This window comes from Oncorhynchus mykiss, chromosome 25 (genome assembly GCF_057628025.1).
Source record: "Oncorhynchus mykiss isolate SJ-2025 chromosome 25, ASM5762802v1, whole genome shotgun sequence".
Classification (NCBI taxonomy): domain Eukaryota; kingdom Metazoa; phylum Chordata; class Actinopteri; order Salmoniformes; family Salmonidae; genus Oncorhynchus; species Oncorhynchus mykiss.
The window spans coordinates 62044413-62065390 of NC_143046.1; the positions used below are offsets into that span (position 1 = coordinate 62044413).

The 20978-nt window shown below is 42.1% G+C and overlaps 2 protein-coding genes across 2 annotated transcripts; one reads left to right on the top strand and one right to left on the bottom strand.

The window, feature by feature from the left end:
* The first annotated feature begins 2402 nt into the window (after positions 1–2402).
* Positions 2403–12808, top strand: LOC110505425 (3-hydroxy-3-methylglutaryl-CoA lyase). The gene is made up of 9 exons (XM_021584630.3): positions 2403–2598; positions 2958–3047; positions 3261–3368; positions 7884–7979; positions 8174–8322; positions 8444–8507; positions 8672–8860; positions 11388–11513; positions 11771–12808. Exons 1-9 carry the CDS (start codon positions 2500–2502, stop codon positions 11870–11872), a joined length of 1023 nt encoding a protein of 340 aa, XP_021440305.3. The 5' UTR covers positions 2403–2499; the 3' UTR covers positions 11873–12808.
* A 2152-nt stretch (positions 12809–14960) lies between these two features.
* LOC110505426 (gap junction beta-3 protein) lies at positions 14961–18596 on the bottom strand. The gene is made up of 2 exons (XM_021584631.3): positions 18400–18596; positions 14961–17194 (listed from the first exon to the last, which is right to left on the bottom strand). Exon 2 carries the CDS (start codon positions 17114–17116, stop codon positions 16277–16279), a length of 840 nt encoding a protein of 279 aa, XP_021440306.2. The 5' UTR covers positions 17117–17194; positions 18400–18596; the 3' UTR covers positions 14961–16276.
* Between the last annotated feature and the right edge of the window lie 2382 nt (positions 18597–20978).

Here is a 20978-nt window from a genome sequence, read left to right on the forward strand (position 1 = left end):
GGCTCGGGTGGTTGTTGTCCTTGATGATCTTTTTGGCCTTCCTGTGACATTGGGTGCTGTAGGTGTCCTGGAGGGCAGGTAGTCTGCCCCCAGTGATGCGTTGTGCAGACTGCACCATCCTCTGGGGAGCCCTGCGGTTGTGGGCGGTGCAGTTGCCGTACCAGGCGATGACACAGCCTGACAGGATGCTCTCAATTGTGCATCTGTAAAAGTTTGTGAGGGCTTTAGGTGACAAGCCAAATTTCTTCAGCCTCCTGAGGTTGAAGAAGCGCTGTTGCGCCTTCATCACCACGCTGTCTGTGTGGGTGGACCATTTCAGTTTTTCTGTGATGTGTATGCCGAGGAACTTAAAAATGTCCACCTTCTCCACTGCTGTCCCGTCGATATGGATAGGGGGGTGCTCTCTCTGCTGTTTCCTGAAGTCCACGATCATCTCCTTTGTTTAGTTGACGTTGAGTGAGAGGTTGTTTTCCTGACACCACATTCCGAGTGCCCTCACCTCCTCCCTATAGGCTGTCTCGTTGTTGGTGGTGATCAAGCCTACTACTGTTGTGGTGTTTGCAAACTTGATGATCGAGTTGGAGGCGTGCATGGCCACGCAGTCATGGGTGAACAGGGAGTACAGGAGGGGGCTGAAGTGCATGCACCGTTGTGGGGCCCCAGTGTTGAGGATCAGCGAAGTGGAGATGCTGTTTCCTACCTTCACCACCTGATGGCGGCCCATCAGGAAGTCCAGGACCCAAACGCATAGGGTCGTGTTGAGACCCAGGCTCTCCAGCTTAATGATGAGCTTGGAGGGTACTATAGTGTCGAATGCTCAGCTGTAATCAAAGAACAGTATTCTTACATAGTTAGTATTCCTCTTGTCCAGATGGAATAAAGCAGTGTGCAGTGTGATGGCCATTGCATCATCTGTGGACCTATTGGGGCGGTACGCAAATTGCAGTGGGTCTAGGTTGGCAGGTAGAGGTGGAGGTGATATGATCCTTGGCTAGTCTCTCAAAGCACTTCATGATGACAGAAGTGAGTGCTACAGGACGATAGTCATTCAGTTCAGTTACCTATGCCTTCTTGGGTACAGGAACATTGGTGGCCATCTTGAAGCATGTGGGGACAGCAGACTGGGATAGGGAAAGATTGAATATGTCAGTAAACACACTAGCCAGCTGGTCTGCTCATGCTCTGAGTACACGGCTAGGGATGCTGTCTGGGCCGGCAGCCTTGCTATGGTTAGCACGTTTAAATGTCTTACTCACGTCAGCCACGTAGAAGGAGAGCTGGCTGCAAATCAACTAGCCATATACATATTTTTTATATAGAGGTGAAATGCATATTTGGTGAGATCTTTAATAAAAACAAAACTTTCACATAAAATAATTTGTGACACATAAGTATTGTGTGTACACAACGTGAAAGCATGATGTACACGTAGATGTTATGTAGATGTTTTTAAGGCTTTCAAGGTGAGATCTTTCATAAGAAACGTCTATATGATGTGTCACGTGACATGAGATGAACATGACATGAACGTGTCGGCGGTTTGACGCTATAGAAAAAAACTCCATTGACAATCCATGTTAATTGATGGCAGTATCTTATTGCGTTAGGAAGATGTTAGGGGACTTGGTGAGAGGTATCAGTAGCTTCACTAGGCTGAATTCTGTCCTGAATCACTCCCCATAGGCATGGGACAAATGATTGTGTAGTTTCAGTGGATAAAGTAGTGTGCGTCAACTGTAGGGGTGCCCATGTTGTCGGGGATTGGAAGTGTCCGGTGCGAGAGAGACAGATTGAAATGCCCAGAGTTGTGCAGAAGGTGTCATATGATGAGGCAGTGAAGAAAGTAGAGGAGGATGGGGTCAAGGGTGAGGGATCGTGAGAGTAGATTGGTGTCAGAATAGAGGGATAAGCCAATGAGTGATATATGCTTCAGTAAGGTTGGCTTCTTAGCGTTCATAGCAATGGTTATCTTCTGTGCTGCAGAAATGGAGCGCAATGTAAATCACAGAAAATAGATGTGGTGGCAGTTGCAGAGAAGAATTTGGGTTTACGAGATTTTACTTCAGAAGAGTTACAGGGTGTGTTGAGTAGTGGTGTCCCGTCCTCCCAGGCCGCTGGCATGGTTCAGGAGAAGTTAGGGTCAACGTAGTGGAATGGGGCAGTGGGTTTTTAATGAGTGTAGGTGGCAGCTGCAGAGAAGTATCTGGGTGTATGAGATTTGACTGCAGAAGAGTTCTAAGATATTTCGAGACTGATTTTTTATTATATTGTGGTATATAGGTGTAGGGTTGGTTGGTGGTGGAATTTTGTATTTTCTCTCGCTTCCTTTTTTATTTTTGTATCACAAATGTAACGTGATAGAACACACGCTACCGCACAGTAGGTGGCAGCATGCACAAACAAAATGTGCGAACGCCATGATACCAAAGAAGAAGAAGAAGAAGAAGAAGAAGAAGAAGAAGAAGAAGAAATTGACGTTAACGCTAATGTTGGACTAAAATGGCGGCTGTCATGAGATTTGTCAACAGAAGCTGTTTTGGTTCTAGAATGGGTCTTCAATGTTTATCCTTGAGTCGTCCAGTAGCAGTGGCAAAATTAGTAAGTCCATATGTTTTCTTTTTCAATGTCTCCTCAATGCAGTGGCTTGCTTTTTTGACTAGCTACATTTGATTGCAAATGAGTGCCCTTTAATAAACACAAGCGCCTGTTGTTAGCCTAAGTTTGCTAGCTAGCGACTACAGTACCAGTATCATTGATACTAGGTTGGCTAGCTGTTTTGTTAGAATTGATTATAAAGGCCGCTTTTAAAATGTGTGTGTGATACTATATTTTGGTATAACCGTCAATGTCATAGCCATAATGCGATATGGTTTGACTTAATCTGAGCGTGTGTGGTTCTTGTGTGTGTTGCTTTTAACTAACGTTACGTGCACTGCCTCACAACGCTCTGTTGACAGGTTCAGGATGGCGCGTCTGCAGGGAAAACTCTCCCAGAGAGGGTAAAGATAGTGGAGGTGGGACCCAGGGATGGCCTGCAAAATGAGAAGGTAATATTTCACTTTATTAAGATTTGATACTTTTAAATCAGTCCACCAGTGAATTACATATTTTTGGCGGTCCATTGGATTGAGTGGGTGGGCGTGTCACTCAAAGTCATGAGGAAAAAGTTAGTCCTTCCAGTTATGGGGAACTGGGTCAAAAGCCACCGGTTGCAGATGTTATTGTCATAACTCCTGTCTCTCTCCTGTTGGCCCTGTCAGACTGTCGTTCCTTCTGAAGTTAAGATTCACCTGATTGACATGCTCTCAGAGGCGGGTCTTTCTGTCATCGAAGCCACAAGCTTTGTCTCCCCGAAATGGGTTCCACAGGTGAGCTTACTAGAGTGATTTGGGACCATGATTTGGGGGATTTTAACTAAATTGAATGCCATAGAAGGGTCCTTTGGAAGGATTGTTGACATATATTTGACATTTGTATCTTAATAGAGAAATAATTCATTGAAGTTAGAACATTTTACATTTTGGCCTTACCCAGGCCTCCTTTAAGACTCCATAATGTTTCATCTGTATGTGCTACAGAGGAAAAATGTGTTTCATATGAAGCTTTACTACTTCCCCTGTAGAATGGGTAGTATTTTGATTTCAATAACAATTGTATTACATTCATATATGAATATTGAAAAATATAAACACAATTATAGAAAATATAAAACATGTCTATTGTTATATATCAATATATTGTTGAACATAATATACTCTACGGGCATATCAAAGTTCCAGAGTGGAATCTCAGGTAGTTTTAGAGTTATTGCCCATTTTTCTACAGAGAAATTGGCATAGTTGGCAATCACAGCCCCTCTTTTACTTGTATTTTTAAAAAAAACAGGTAAGTTGACTGAGAACTCATGCTCATTTACAGCAACGACCTGGAGAATAGTTACAGGGGAGAGGAGGGGAATAGTTACAGGGGAGAGGAGGGTGATGTATGAGCCAATTGTAAGCTGGGGATGATTAGGTGACCATGAGGGCAGGATTGGGAATTTAGCGGGGACACCGGGGTTAACAGCCCTGCTCTTATGTGCCATGGGATCTTTCGTGAGCACAGAGAGTTAGGACACCAGTTAATGTCCCATCTGAAAGACGGCACCCTACACAAGGCAATGTCCCCAATCACTGCCCTGGGGCATTGGAATATTTTTTTTAGACCAGAGGAAAGAGTGCCTCATACTGGCCTTCAACACTACATCCAGGACCATCTGGTCTAAGCAGGACAAACCCTACTTAGCATCAGAGACAAGCCAGCAGTGGGATGCAGGGTGGTATGCTGTTGGATTGTATCATTGCACATCCTGCAAATAACCAGCAGAGGGTGACCAATTTTGATTAGTTTTCACATTCAGTCTGTTGGAAATGCTTACAAATTGGAACATAACTCAAACTAGCAGAGATCCCACTCTAGAACTTTGATATGCCTGTACAGTAGATTATGTTCAATATATGGAGAATTTAGACAAATCAAATATTTTATATTTTCAATATTCATGTTTATATTTTTCAATATTGATTATTTGTAAGAAAATTATTGAAATCAAAATACTGCTTATATTACAGAGGAAACTGTAAAGCTTCATTTGACACCCATTTTTCCTTTATAGAATATACAGATGAAACATTATTAAACTCTTTCTGTTCAGGAGACTCTTACGTGTGTTGTGGTAGACTGTCGTTACAATTGCTTCACAGGAACCTGGTAAAATGAAGTTTGAAGTGTGCCTAACCACTGGATGGGTCTAAATGCACTGCCAGCACGCAGTCAAAGCTACTAACCACTTTTCGAGCTTCAATGCCTTCAGAAAGTATTCATACCCCTTGACTTATTCCACATGTTGTTATAGCCTGAATTAAAAATGTTTTAGGCCTCCCGGGTGGCGCAGTGGTTAAGGGCGCTGTACTGCAGCGCCAGCTGTGCCATCAGAGTCCCTGGGTTCGCGCCCAGGCTCTGTCGTAACCGGCCGCGACCGGGAGGTCCGTGGGGGCGACGCACAATTGGCCTAGCGTCGTCCGGGTTAGGGAGGGCTTGGTCGGTAGGGATGTCCTTGTCTCATCGCGCACCAGCGACTCCTGTGGCGGGCCGGGCGCAGTGCGCGCCAACCAAGGTTGCCAGGTGCACGGTGTAGCCTCCGACACATTGGTGCGGCTGGCTTCCGGGTTGGATGCGCGCTGTGCGGCAGTGCGGCTGGTTGGGTTGTGTATCGGAGGACGCAGGACTTTCGACCTTCGTCTCTCCCGAGCCCGTACGGGAGTTGTAGCGATGAGACAAGATAGTAGCTACTACAACAATTGGATACCACGAAATTGGGGAGAAAAAGGGGTAAAAAAAAATAAAAAAATACAAAAAATGTTTTAAATATTTTTTTCTCACCTATCTACTCACAATACCCCATAATGACAGTGAAAATCATATTTTCAAATTTATTGAAAATGAAATACAGAAATATATAATTTACATTGCTTTTCTAATAACCATTTCGACTGGGTTCATGCAAGTGACTGATTGATCCGGCTCCGGAGGAATCCTCACTATTAGTATAAGCAATTTGGCAGTACACCCAGAACATTGTTTTGAGAACATAAATGGGTATATCAGTTTCAAGGTCTCCGCTTGGAAAAGAAGCCTCATGTGGTATTGGTTGGTCACATGCATGAACCAAAAGTAAATAATGAATCATGCATATATAACTTGTCTGTGTAAGCAATATGTAAGAGAACTAACGGGACTGCCCCGAGGGAGCTCCTGACAGAGCTCCACAACAACGTATTCACACCCCTTTTACTATGACACTCCAAATTGAGTTCAGGTGCATCCAATTTCTTTTGATCATCCTTGAGAGGTCCCTACAACTTGGAGTCCACCTGTGGCCATTTCAATTGTTTGGACATGATTTAGAAAGAAACTGATGACAGTGCATGTCAGAGCAGAAGCTACACCATGAAGTCCAAGATCTGTCTGTCTGTAGATCTCTGCGATAGAATTGTGTTGAGGCACATATCTGGGGAAGTTTATAGTGTTGAAGAGCACAGTGGTCTCCATCATTAGGAAATGTAATAAATATGCAACTACTCTGAATATGCAACTACTGCCAGAAGGACAACAGTCTCTACCTCACTTAACCAATCTGGGCTTTATGGGAGAGTGGCCAGATGGAAGCCACTCCTGAGAAAAAGACACATGACAGCATGCCTGAAATTTGCTAAATGGAATGTGAAAGACTGCGTAAATAAGATGAAATATTCTGGTCTGATGAGACAAAAGTTTTACACTTTTGGCCTGAATGCAAAGCACTATGTCTGGAGAACCAGGCACAGCTCATCACCTGTCTAACACCATTCCTGCTGTGAAGCATGGTGGTGGCAGCATGCTGTGGTGCTAATCCCATGGAAAGACTTGAATGTTGTTCACTGCTGCTTCCCATCTAACTTAACAGAGCTTGAAAAAATCTGCAAGGAAAAATGGGAGAAAATACCTAAATCCAGATGTGCAAATGTGATACAGACATAGCCAAAACAACTCAAATCTGTAATCGCTGCTAAAGTTGCTTATACGATGTATTGACTCAGGTGTGAATACTTATGTAAATTTATATATTTCTGTATTTTATTTTCAGTACATTTAGCAAACATTTTGAAAAACATGTTTTTACTTTGTCATTATGGGGTATTGTGTGTAAACTATTTTATCAATTTTGAATTCAGGCTACAACACAACATTGTGGAATAGGTCAAGGGGTATGAATACATTCTGGAGGCACTGTAACTAGTGCACTCAGATCATATCCTGATATCGACAGCAGATGAGTTATATATTATGAATATAACTTAGCTAGCTAACCTGAGCCAAGCTCACGTTTAAATTGCATGAAAACTGAGATTTTAACTTTAAATTAATGTGTAAATGGTTAAGTAATTGAGCAGTGCACCAGGAGTACTTGCCATTGTGATTCCTGAAATGCAGAGCCTGTTGGAGTATTTTTCGACTCCTAAATTATACTTTTGTTACATAGTTTCCTAGCTCAGCTGGTTAGCTAGCTCTGTCTCATTGACCACCAAATGTTGCTAACGCAAGCTAGCCACTTAATATAACTTGTTTTCTCAAAATGTATGTTTAGCCAAGTTGTTATGAATACAACTCCCATCTGCTGTTAGTTCCAAATGTGTTTATAGCTTTGATTGCATGCTTACAGGGAATTCAGAGCCATTCAGTGGTTTGCTATACTACAAACATTTTACCAGGTTCCCATGAAGCAATTGTAATGACCGTTCTCCACAACATACCCTAAGAGTTTCCTGATTTGCAAGTGGCCCTGAGGGAACACACTAAATGTATTGGGTAAAGTGTTATGAAATGTAATGTTGTGTAATATTTCAAATTGTAAATAACCGCCTTAATGTTGCTGGACCCTAGGAAGAGTGGGGATCCTTAATAAATACAAAATAGTGTGTTTAATTGTGTATTAGAAACACAGTTTGAGATCATTGTGAGGGGATTTTGCCAGTGGATGTATTTGACTTCCCGGAAAAATGTTGTCCAAGGTTGTAACAATAACCAAGGGTGCCCGGGACTTAGCGAAGACTCCATTGCATAGTTTGCGATGTGTCCTCAGAGACGGAAGAGGAAGCGAGACATCACACTCCTTCATTTCTTCGAGTTCATATACAGTCAATGAACTAAGCAGATCAGACCCAGCTGCTAATGCATTGGTGTCTATGGGAGAGCTACCCCGTTAAGCAGACAGAACTTACAATTTATTTTAAATGGTAAATGGCCTGAGTGGGGCATCTTCATTTATCCATCATCTTTGGTGTCTTTTCCCCCCTGATTGGCAGATGGCAGACCAGGTGGAGGTGATGATGGGGATACACAGAAGGCCAGGTGTGTCCTACCCCGTTCTGACCCCCAACCTCAAGGGATTTCTGGCAGCTGTAAGTTCCTACCTGGGCTCCATGGCACTCTGCTTATGTCACCGCAATATCATATCTATACACAAATTACTTAAAAAGCGAGAAGTTAGAATAACTCATGAATTCCATCAAGCGTCATCATACACTGTTGTAAAATCAGTGTCCTATTTTATATTGTAGGTATCGAGCAAGTATGTTGCTGTTTGTTTTCCCAGGTGAATGCAGGAGCTGCAGAGGTGGCCATATTTGGTGCAGCCTCAGAGCTGTTCAGTAAGAAGAACATAAACTGCTCTGTGGATGAGAGCCTGCAGCGCTTTGAGGTCGTCACCAAAGCAGCCAAAGAGGCCGGCGTGCCAGTCAGAGGGTAAGACGGACTGACAGACGGACAAAGAAGCTGAGGTAGAAAATGAGGAGCAGTGATTGTCAATGGAGAAAATCTGTAGGGTTGGTCACATTCCTCTTATGTCCATGCTCTGTTCCCTCAGGTATGTGTCATGTGTGCTGGGATGCCCATATGAGGGCAAGGTGTCACCAGACAAAGTGGCTCAGGTAAGTTCCTCTGACTCAGACCAAGCCTAGCATTCTTTCCCTTTTCACTGAGAAATATCTCATCTTCCCTTATAAATGTAATTATCCTCCAAATAGATTTAATTGAACATTGTTATAGAGCTTTAAAACTGCTTGAGGATTTCACTTGTAACTCTTTAATGCAGGTAGCCAAGCGTCTGTACTCCATGGGTTGCTATGAGATATCTCTGGGTGACACCATAGGTGTGGGTACCCCAGGTGGCATGACTGAGATGCTGCAGGCGGTGAGCAGGGAGGTGCCCGTCAACGCTCTGGCAGTCCACTGCCATGACACCTACGGTCAGGCCCTGGCCAACATTCTCATTGCCCTGCAGGTACTGTATAGTCCCAGTTGGCATTAGATAGAACATTGCGGCCCCACTCGCCTATGGGGATTCCAACCCGTGTTTACCCCATTGGCTCACAGCAAAAAAACGTAACTTTTTTTTCAAATGTAATTTTCTTGTTTTCTGCTTGTTTTAGTCAATTGCAAAACTACATTTAAGAAAGGTACAACATGTCTAAAGATGACTTTTCAACATTGCCTGCTCTAGAGCGTTCTCACATCTTACAAAAATGTAATGTTGTAGGGCTTCTCTTATGCCCCTTTTAATGATGGCGCTAGCAGCTACGCAGGTGCTAGCTTGCTACCAACAAGAATATTAAGCTAGCCAAGACCAACAACACAAACAAATAAACGATACAGCTACAAGAGTGAGTAGAGTTACAGACTATACAAGTTAAATGTCTTACCTGTGATGAAATGTTTTCCACACACATAGCTACACTACCGGTCAAAAGTTTTAGAACGCCTACTCATTCAAGGGTTTTTCTTTATTTTTACAAATTTTTACAATGTAGAATAATAGTGAAGACATCACAACTATGAAATAACACATGGAATAATGTAGTAACCAAAAAATTGTTAAACAAATCAAAATATATTTTATATTTGAGATTCTTCAAATAGCCACCATTTGCCATCATGGCAGCTTTGCACACTCTTGGCATTCTCTCAACCAGCTACATGAGGTAGTCACCTGGAATGCATTTCAATTAACAGGTGTTCCTTAAGTTAATTTGTGGAATTTCTTTCCTTCTTAATGCGTAATCACCCTTTGCCTCGATGACAGCTTTGCACACTCTTGGCTTTCTCTCAACCAGCTTCACCTGGAATGCTTTTCCAACAGTCTTGGTGTTCCCACAAATGCTGAGCACTTGTTGGCTGCTTTTCCTTCACTCTGCGGTCAGACTCATCCCAAACCATCACCATTTGGTTGAGGTCGGGGGGATTGTGGAGGCCAGGTCATCTGATGCAGCACTCTATCACACTCCTTAGTAAAAACAGCCTTTATACAGCCTGGAGGTGTGTTGTGTCATTGTCATATTGAAAAATAAATTAAACTAAGCCCAAACCAGATGGGATGGCGTATCGCTGTGGTAGCCATGCTTGTTAAGTGTGCTTTGAATACTAAATAAATCACAGACAGTGTCACCAGTAAAGCACCCTCACACCATAACACCACCTCCATGCTTTACGGTGGGAAATACACATGCGGAGATCATCCGTTCACACACAGCACGTCTCACAAAGACACAGCGGTTGGATCAAAAATCTCCACTTTGGACTCCAGACCAAAGGACAGATTTCCACCAGTCTAATGTCCATTGCTCGTCTTTCTTGGCCCAAGCAAGTCTCTTCTTATTGGTGTCCTTTTGTAGTGGTTTCTTTGCAGCAATTCGACCATGAAGGCCTGATTCACACAGTCTCCTCTGAACAGTTGATGTTGATGTGTCTGTTATTTTAACTCTGAAGCATTTATTTGGGCTGCAATTTCTGAGACTGTTAACTCTAATGAACTTATCCTCTGCAGCAGAGGTAACTCTGGGTCTGCCATTCCCGTGGAGGTCCTCATGAGAGCCAGTTTCATCAGAGCGCTTGATGGTTTTTACAACAGCACTTGAAGAAACTTTCAAAATTCTTGAAATGTTCCGTATAGACTGACCTTCATGTCTTAATGAAATGTTGGACTGTCGTTTCTCTTTGCTTATTTGATCTGTCCTTGCCATAATATGGACTTGGTCTTTTACTAAATAGAGCTATCTTCTGTACACAAGCCCTACCTTGTCACAACACAACTGATTGGCTCAAACGCATTTAGAAGGAAAGAAATTCCACAAATTATGAAGGGACACCTGTTAATTGAAATGCATTCCAGGTAACTAATTCATGAAGCTGGTTGAGAGAAACCCAAGAGTGTGCAAAGCTGTCATCAAGGCAAAGGGTGGCTACTTTGAAGAATCTCAAATAAAAAATATATTTAGATTTGTTTAACAATGTTTTGGTTACTACATGATTTATTATTTATTACATTATTATGTGTCATTTCATAGTTTTGATGTCTTATTCTACAATGTAGAAAATAGTAAAAATAAATAAAAACCCTTGAATAAGTATGTGTTTTTTAACTTTAACCGGTAGTAAAGTGTAGCCTACTTGGACACTGGGTGCCCACATTTCCTACTCTCCCAACCCGAATAGCCTGAAGCCACAGGGCTCTTCTCGCAGGCTCTATTTCCCTACGTAGGAGCATTGCAAACTATAGTTCAGAATTAAAAAAAACCTGGTTACATGTACTGTACATTGAATAACATATAACACAAAATCTACGACGAAGTTGGCTCTTTTACAATGGGGGTATGTTTACCCCAATTTCTGGGCGTGGTCGAGGGGAATTCCTTCTTATGACGTGAATATCGACTCTGAAGCTGAGTGCAATATAGAGGACTCTGATTGCTGTATGAATAGTACTGGAATTCTACTGGCATGCATTTGATGAAGATGCTGTTTGATTTTTGCAGATGGGCATCAGTGTTGTGGACTCGTCAGTGGCTGGCCTTGGCGGGTGTCCATATGCACAAGGGGCTTCTGGCAATGTGGCCACAGAAGATGTGGTGTACATGTTGCACGGACTTGGCATTCAGACGGTGAGAATTCTCCTCTTCCCTCTCTTTTTACCTGTCTCCCACTTTCACTTCCTCCCTCAGTTCAATGGAATCTGGCAAACTGTTACGATATATTGTTCTACTTCCTCTGTATTGACAGCATCATTGTCATCAGTGTTTACTTCGACACAAAGCGTTTTGATCTGTAGGAGAACCAGTTATCTTTTTTAAACTAGTCAGTGCACACAATGAGTTCACTGTTTGTGTGTGACTCTGTCCTTCCTCTCCCTCTATCTCAGGGAGTGGACCTGCCAAAGCTGATGGATGCTGGAGCTTTTATCTGTCGTTCCCTTAACAAGAAGACAAGCTCGAAAGTGGCCCAGGCCACCTGCAAACTCTGAACCTGGCTCCACAAAGGCCTAGAAGAGGGATGTCACGAGTGATTCCTACAGACAAGGCTAAAAGGCATTACTAAGGCAACACACACCTGTGCCACCGAGGTGTAATATATTTTGATTAGCTGTAGATAAAAATGGTTGTAAGAACTGTGTGTGTTCCATTATTTGATATAAGTCAAGTACCTGGCTTATAAATGAAGAAATCTAAATAGTAGGAAAGCCTTGCTCAAGTGGTGCCTTATCATTCACATCATGTCCTACATAAACCTGGTGCCTTGCCCGCTACCTTTGTGTGTTACATGATTATTGCAAATACACTAGTCATGGAAGGAAATGTTATTCTGAATAAAGTATGCTGTTTTAATATAATTTAAAGTTACATGAACAACAAAGTTAAAAGAAGGGATTGCCTGACTTGTACTTCAGTTGCTTGGTGTACAAACAGCCTTGTCCTTATTTGTCAATCCTTATGTTTAGCCAGTTGTTGTAACAGTGGCAAAGGGATGGGTCCTGCCAGTGTATTGCAGTAGGTATCCTAAACAGATCTTGATGTTTGCAGTGTGGAATAGAAAATACATGTATTGATAAGAATCAACCAATTGTTTTCTATTATGGGACAGGAAGTCACAGGATTTAGTCATTCTGATGTCATGTTTATTTCCATTTAACCAAACTTCCAACTATCCTTACTTGAAAACCACTTAGGAGTTACAAGCCTACCATATTAGGACAATTAAAGTCCACCATTCCTGCAGTTTGAGTGGAATTTGTCTTTCTTTTTCTGTTTAATTCTTGGGTTTGGTGTGTGTCATTCAATGTAAATATTTATTGTAAAAGGTTACACTTCTGAATTAAAGCCATTCGAAAAGTTTGTCTCAAATCTAAGGAAGCACATTTTTTTTTCCTGTATTTTCAAAAAATAAATACTAACATTTTTAATGAATGTGTTTTGCATATTTAACAGAACAGGTTATATAATCTAGTGCATTTACACAGCCAGTGTCTGTGACACGTCTACAGTGTAGCCAAAATGTCTACCAGCACAACACTCCCCATCCCACTAGGATGAAGAAATGACTCACCTAGGGATCTGGTGATTATATAACAGTAGTCTAGTTGAGGATTTGACATTCATTCATAGGCACTACAAAACCAATCAAAGGTGGATCCATTGAGATATTTGTAAACCATTGGATTCGTGTATGTCCCTAATGGTTGAGTGATATAGTCTGAGAGGTTGTGATTTTGCAATTTTACTGGAAAGCAAGTGATGCAAATCAAAGTTTATTTGTCACGTGCGCCGAATACAACAGGTAGACCTTAGCTTAGTGATGAGCTTTGAGGGTACTATGGTGTTGAACGCTGAGCTGTAGTCAATGAATAGCATTCTCACATAAGTGTTCCTTTTATCCAGGTGGGAAAGGGCAGTGTGGAGTGCAATAGAGATTGCATAATCTGTGGATCTGTTTGGGCAGTATGCAAATTGGAGTGGGCCTAGGGTTTCTGGGATAATGGTGTTGATGTGAGCCATTAACAACCTTTCAAAGCACTTCATGGCTACGGATGTGAGTGCTATGAGTCTGTAGTCATTTAGGCAGGTTGCCATTGTGTTCTTGGGCACTGGGACTATGGTGGTCTGCTTGAAACATGTTGGTATTACAGACTCAATCAGGGACATGTTGAAAATGTCAGTGAAGACACCTGCCAGTTGGTCAGCACATGCCCGGAGCACATGTCCTGGTAATCCATCTGGCCCCGCAGCCTTGTGTATGTTGACCTGTTTAAAGGTCTTACTCACGTCGGCTACGGAGAGCGTGATCACACAATTGTCCGGAACAGCTGATGCTCTCATGCATGCCTCAATGTTGCCTGCCTCGAAGCGAGCATAGATGTGATTTAGCTCGTCTGGTAGGCTCGTGTCACTGGGCAGCTCGAAGCTGTGCTTCCCTTTGTAGTCTGTAATAGTTTGCAAGCCCTGCCACATAAGACAAGCGTTGGAGCCGGTGTAGTATGATTCAATCTTAGCCTGTATTGACGCTTTGCCTGTTTGATGGTTCGTCGGAGGGCATAGCGGGATTTCTTATAAGCTTCCGGGTTAGAGTCCCGCTCCTTGAAAGCGGCAGCTCCACCCTTTAGCTCAGTGCGAATGTTGCTTGTAATCCATGGCTTCTGGTTGGGGTATGTATGTACAGTCATTGTGGGGACAACGTCCTCGATGCACTTATTGATAAAGCCAGTGACTGATGTGGTGTACTCCTCAATGCCATCGGAAGAATCCCGGAACATGTTCCAGTCAAATGACTGAGTCAGATCTAGACAATTATTGTTTTACTATTTGCCTATTTCCTCATTGTGGCACAGAAACATTTGTTGAGATTCTCTGAGAATTTGTGTGAGCAAGCTAAAAGAATCTGCATAGCAGGCCCAGCTTGTCATTCAGGTTTCTCTTTGCATTAGGACAAGGAGTGTTTGTCTTCCACTCCTTGTCCTAATGCAAAGAGAAACCTGAATGACAAGCTGGACCTGCTATGCAGATTCATTTAGCTTGCTAACACAGACTCCCAGAGAATCTCAACAAATGTTTCTGCGCCACAATGAGGAAATAGGCAGATGCTAAAACAATAATTGTCTAGATCTGACTCAGTCATTTGAATGTTTGTTGGTCCATTTTTGTCATTGTCATCATTGATTGGGAGAATGCAGAACAGGAAACGGTAAAGTAGATGTTGTCCTTAGCTGGCAGATATGGGCCAATGCGTTGATGACTTGAACATACACATCAGAGAAATTCCAACATCTAATTGAAAATGAACACTAAAGCAATATTTTGTGTTAGAAACATCCTTTCACTGACTGTACGTGTGTGGACCTACATCAATACGACATACTGTATTACATGGTTATAACAGGATGTCTTTGCGCTTGTGGTCCTGTATGTCACATGGGTCTGTTTTAATGTCCTGACTAGAGATGTTCTGATCGAGTCAGTCAGGGTCACCTGAATGGGGCCAAAAGTCAAGTACTTGTCTAGAATCCAGAAAAAGATAAGTCAACAGGAATGTCAAATAACTACTGTAACATGAGACTGAAGTAAATTAAATGTAAACATTTTATTTATCAAAATAATAATGTTCAAAATGGAAGTTTGAAGCTGATTGGGAAGGTTCTGCTCCTGACAATGTGAGGCTATCAGGTATCCACACCAATGTTCCATGAGGAACACTGTAAGGCTGAGATTTTATCCACTTTATTGTCCACCCTGTTCTTCTTTGCTTTCATGTGCTCCAGCTTTCCAAGATGCCAGGGTTTACTTGCATAAGTGGACTTGATCAATTAAATAGCAGCGTTCCTTGTCCCTCATTTGAATCAACATAAACCTTGGATGAGGAAGGTTGGTTTACAAGCATGTAAAAACACAGGCAATCTGTTGTAGCTTTGCAACATAAATCTGAGTGGAACCATGCTAATGTAGTCTTGCAATAGAGTAAGTAAAAAATACAAAATATCCGTAATAATGATAGAGGAGCTTCTCTTAGAATAAATGCTGTAAATAAAACTAAATAAATGATTAGAGCATCAAGTAGTGGGAAGCCACTGTCCATTTTATACTAATCTTGCAGTAACACTATAAAGTCCAAAGTAAAGAGATTTGTTATCATTCTGTTGTCCTCATATTGAGGTCATAAAACAGGGTAAAAAAATGTATTTGAGGGTAATGTTCTACTAGTCTTTTTTCACTTTTTCACTTACACCAAACATCTTAGCTATATATACAATTGTGCGACAGACATCCTCTGTAAAAAATGTATTACAGATTTCTTGATTTATCTTAGATTAATTCTGACTGTTTTGAGGATGTGTTACTGGCTATGTTGTTGCTACGGTGGCTTACAAGGGACAAACAACAGTAATATTGCTGCTTTTTTCTTGTTTTTCAAGCGAAAGTCTTTAGGGAGTATGCGAACACAGACGTTCACTTCGCCTAGCCGAGTTTTGCGATGAACAAACCAAATCTAGTATGCGGGCGCCTTTACCCCTGGCAAGAAACCCCAAAGTAATGTGAAAACAAAGTGAGACTAACTGGAAAAGCTTTGTAAGATGTTACAGTAGACAATTATAGATTTTTTTGTATTTTTTGTATTTAGTCTGGCAGTGGGGGCTGAGTTGTATAAAATGGGGTGTGGCTCAAGATCAGGGTTGTCTAGCCCCAGGGTCATGGAACATCAGTACAAAGCCTTGCACCATGGCAGTATAGGGCAGTAATAGGACAGTAGAGTCTTAGAGAAAAACCTGTCTCTCATACAGAGTCTTAAAGGAGGACAAGCATGAGCAGGCTTGATCAATAAGGTGAGACCTGGCTCCATAGGCATACATGTTGTGGTTGAATCTTGGGATAGTTCAGGCATCCTATGCTGCAGAGGACAGGTTAGGGGCAGACGCCCGCATGTGAGTCGGTAAAGGGGCTTGAAGGTGGCCTGGGGACTGGAACCTTAAGGGTTGTTTCTCCAGCTGAGACATGGGCAGAGTGCAGTTGCTGCAGGAATTCTCCTTGCTGTACCGTTCATTCAAGGCCATGGTGTTCTGTTTTCTCCTCGTATTTTGTGCTATGTGAGCGATCCGCTTGGAGACAAGGTATATGATCTCACAGACGTTGAGCACAATGCAGAGGGCCGAGGCGCCCACCATGAAGTAGGTGAAAACTTTCTTCTCTGTGGGGTGGCCGATGTAGCAGTCCACCTGATTGGGGCAGGGGCTGACCTCACACTTGACCAGCCGGGGCAGGTAGAAGCTGTCGTAGATTTTGTGGAGGATGTAGAGGAAGGAGATCTCGATGCCCGTCTTGACGAAGAGACTAAGCAGGTAGGTCCACCAGAGGCCGCCGTGCCTCTTCCCTGTGTTCTCGTACAGCTTGTCCTTGTTGCCGTGCATGGCATTCTTACGTTCGCGTTCATCGCGATACGCCACATGCATCATCACCATGAAGGAAGGGCAGGTGACGAAGATGAGCTGCAGGGCCCACAGGCGGATGTGGGAGATGGGGAAGTAGTGGTCGTAACAGACGTTAGCACAGCCGGGCTGCTTGGTGTTGCAGTCAAAGTCCTTCTGATCATCGCTCCACACACGCTCTGCCGCCACCACGTACACCATTACCCTGAACACAAACACCACAGAGAGCCAGATACGACCAAATGCCGTGGAGTACTTATTCACCCCACTCAGGAGGGCTTGGAAGGTCTTCCAATCCATGGTTGAGGCTGGATGTTGACAGTCTCTTTTTCAGAACTTGCCTCCTTTTGTTCAATAACTATGGAACACTGGAGCAACCTGAGTAGATAAAAGAGAAGATGGTTGAGGGAAGGCATCAATGTAACCTGGATCCTGGTATGAATTAATTGCACAATGCCCTTCAAAATGGTATGATACAATCCACACAAACAAGAGGAGCTTTTCAGCTTTTTGGGTGTAGGCCTATGTTTATGTGTAGACCTCAATCTACAGCATTTTATAGCAACCAGAAGTACATTATTTCTTATTTGAGAACTTAGGTATTCTACATTGACTGAGATTTTGTTTCCCTTTTTCAATCGATTTTTTTTAATCAGTTTACTTCCACATATCCCACATATTCATATTCATATAGTCAACTTTGTCAACAAAGATCGCTTTAGAATAGTTTCTTTCTCCTTGTAATATTTAACTCTTAATATCTAAGGTTTACACAACCTTCATATAAAGTCAATGTGGCAATTAATACATTTTAAAAACTGATGACAGTAGATGAGAATTGGGGAAAGGGGGATACCTAGTCAGTTGTACATCTGAATGCCTTCAACTTAATTGTGTCTTCCGCATTTAACCCAACCCCTCTGAATCAGAGAGGTGTGTGGGGGGGGGGGGGGGCTGCCCTAATCTACATCCACGTCTTCGGCGCCCCGGGAACAATGGGTTAGGGCCAGGTGGGCATACAAATTAAGGCATATGCTACTATAGTAGGCCTTAAAATGACTCACTTTACCACACACTGACTAGGCTATAACAGTTGGGTTGTCTGTGATATATTGGATAAGAATAATTTTCCAATTAAATCAGAGTTTTACTGTGTGGCTGTACAGGGAAGGAAATCAATGCCATCATAGTTATTTGTTCTTTGTTCCCTCATTGTTTATGTCTGCTTATACATTTTACATGTTGGTATAAAGCCAATGTGAACTGTTCAAAAAGTATCCCTAAGAAAGGAATGGATACAGTTGAAAGTAGAATACTTTTTATCTGCTCTTCTTATTGCGCATATTCAGGTGGCTGAGTAACCTATAAACTTTATGATATGTCGGAACAGAGTAAATCTCAGACTTTTGTAGTAACAGAGTAAATTAAATGGACTATCTAGTTACGCCAAAACTTTAGGCTACAATTCAACATCAGCGGAGTAAAACAATCAAAATACCTTTTTACACCATGCTCTCTTAAACTCATCCACAAAGTAAGGAGCAGATACATTCATAAAAATAGATAGCCTACTTTTCACTTACTTAACAAATGTCAATCCATTGTTTGTGCTTCAGTTCATAATCAGTTTTCTTCTGTTTTCTGTAGTTAATTCGTTTTACGCATAGATTAGCCCCGCTCAACAGATAGAATGCTGTTGTCATGATTGATGTGTCTTTGGCGTTTGTCTGTGGGTGGGGTTTAAAAAATAAACTTGTAGCCTACCAATTGAGGCCCAGATGTTTTTTTTCCTGGAATGGGCCTACACCACACTGTAAAACATTTCCTGTAAAATGTACAGTAACTCACTGGTTAGTAATTGGTAGTAAGTTACTGTATTTGATTTTACAGTACAGCTACTGTAATACATTTTATGGTACCAAAAATGTTAATGTAATCTAATTTACAGTACCACGTCAGTTACTGTAATAGAATTTACAGACCAATTACAATTACAGCATATAATTGAAATTACCCAGTGACGTATTACCAAGTGTTTTTGCAAGTTTTCATTTTTATATTTTCATTTACATTTTGGTAATTTAACGGGCACTTTTGTCCTTAACAATTTACAGTTGGTGCATTCAACCAAGATTGATAATAAAAAAAACATAATAGTCATAGCAAATAAAACTTTTCTGTCATCGTTACTGAAAATCCTGTTGTAGTTAAGGATATACTGGTCTTCAAAATAATTGTAATTACAACAAGATATCTTATGGTATATTTCTGACTATCTCTGGATAATGCTAATACATTACTGAAATATTCATGGTAATTGGATGCCTGCTTCCTGTAAATTACTATAATGTCAAAGCAATGAAAGACAGTACAATACTGTAAAAGTGACAAAGAAACGGTAAGAAAGTAATTTTTTACAGTACTTTACTGTAATTACGAAGGATTGGCGCAAGCAAGTTGGCTGATAGGCATTTGTATATTATAGCATATTAATGAATACTTGGTGTTTTATATCACTTGCACTTCTAGAGGCCTAAACAAAGGCTTCCAAACTGGTTGTAATTACAGGGCATAACAGATTTGGTTAAATAGTCAACCATTAAAGGTTTAACACCAGCCATCACTCTGATCTGTCCCTCATATAGTAGTACCTCATATAACTTAAATCAGTACAGAACTAACGGGTGCAACAACTATAGCCTCTTAGAAGACACACCTCAAAATATGTTAATGAGCCAGCGATTATTTTCCCTCCCAGAATATTTTTCCACGATGAACAAAAATGTACAGTATGCTGCATTAAATATACAGCAACAAATATTCAGCAATATACCAAACAAAAATATAAACGCAACATGTAAAGTGTTGGTCCCATGTTTCATGAGCTGAAATAAAATATCCAAGACATTTTCCATACGCACAAAAAGTTTATTACTCTCCAATTTTGTGCACAGATTTGTTTACATCCCTGTTAGTGAGCATTTCTACTTTGCTAACATAATTTATTCACCTGACAGGTGTGGAATATCAAGATGCTGATTAAGCAGCATGATCATTACACAGGTGCACCTTGTGCTGGGGACAATAAAAGGCCACTCTAAAATGTGAAGTTTTGTCACACAACACAATGCCACAGATGTCTCACGTTTTGAGGGAGCATGCAATTGGCATGCTGACAGCAGGAATGTCCACCAGAGTAGTTACCAGATAATTGAATGTTCATTTGTTAATTTCTCTATCATAAGCCGCCTCCAACAACGTTTTAGAGAATTTGGTAGTACGTCCAACCAGCCTCACAGACCACATGTAACCACGCCAGCACAGGACCTCGACATCCAGCTTCTTCATCTGCAGGATCATCTTATACCAGCCACCCGGACAGCTCATGACACTATGGCTTTGCACAACCAAAGAATTTCTGCATGAACTGTCAGAAACCATCTCAGGGAAGCTCATCTGCGTGCCTGTCATCCTCACCAGTGTCTTGACCTGACTACAGTTCGACATCGTATGCGACTTCAGTGGGAAAATGCTCACCTTCAATGGCCACTGGCACGCAGGAGATACACCACCCCAGACCATGACGGACCCTCCACCTCCAAATCAATCGCCGCTCAGGAGTGCCTCGGTGTAACGCTCATTCCTTCAACGATAAACGCAAATCCGACCATCACCCCTGGTGAGACAGAACCGCGACTCGTCAGAGAAGAGCACTTTTTGCCAGTCCTGTCTAGTCCAGCGACGGTGGGTTTGTGCCCATAGGCTTTGCTTTGCCAGTGATGTCTGGTGAGGACCTGCCTTACAACAGGTCTACAAGTCCTCAGTCCAGCCTCTCTCAGCCTATTGCAGACAGTCTGAGCACTGACTGTGCGTTCCTGGTGTAACTCGGGCAGATGTTGTTGCCATGCTGTACCTGTCCCGCAGGTGTGATGTTCGGATGTACCAATCCTGTGCAGGTGTTGTTACACGTGGTCTGCCACTGCGAGGACGATCAGCTGTCCGTCCTGTCTCCCTGTAGTCTTAGGCGTCTCACAGTACAGACATTGCAATTTATTACCCTGGCCACATGAGCAGTCCTCATGCCTCCTTGCAGCATGCCTAAGGCACGTTCATGCAGATGAGCAGGGACCCTGGGCATCTTTCTTTTGGTGTTTTTCAGAGT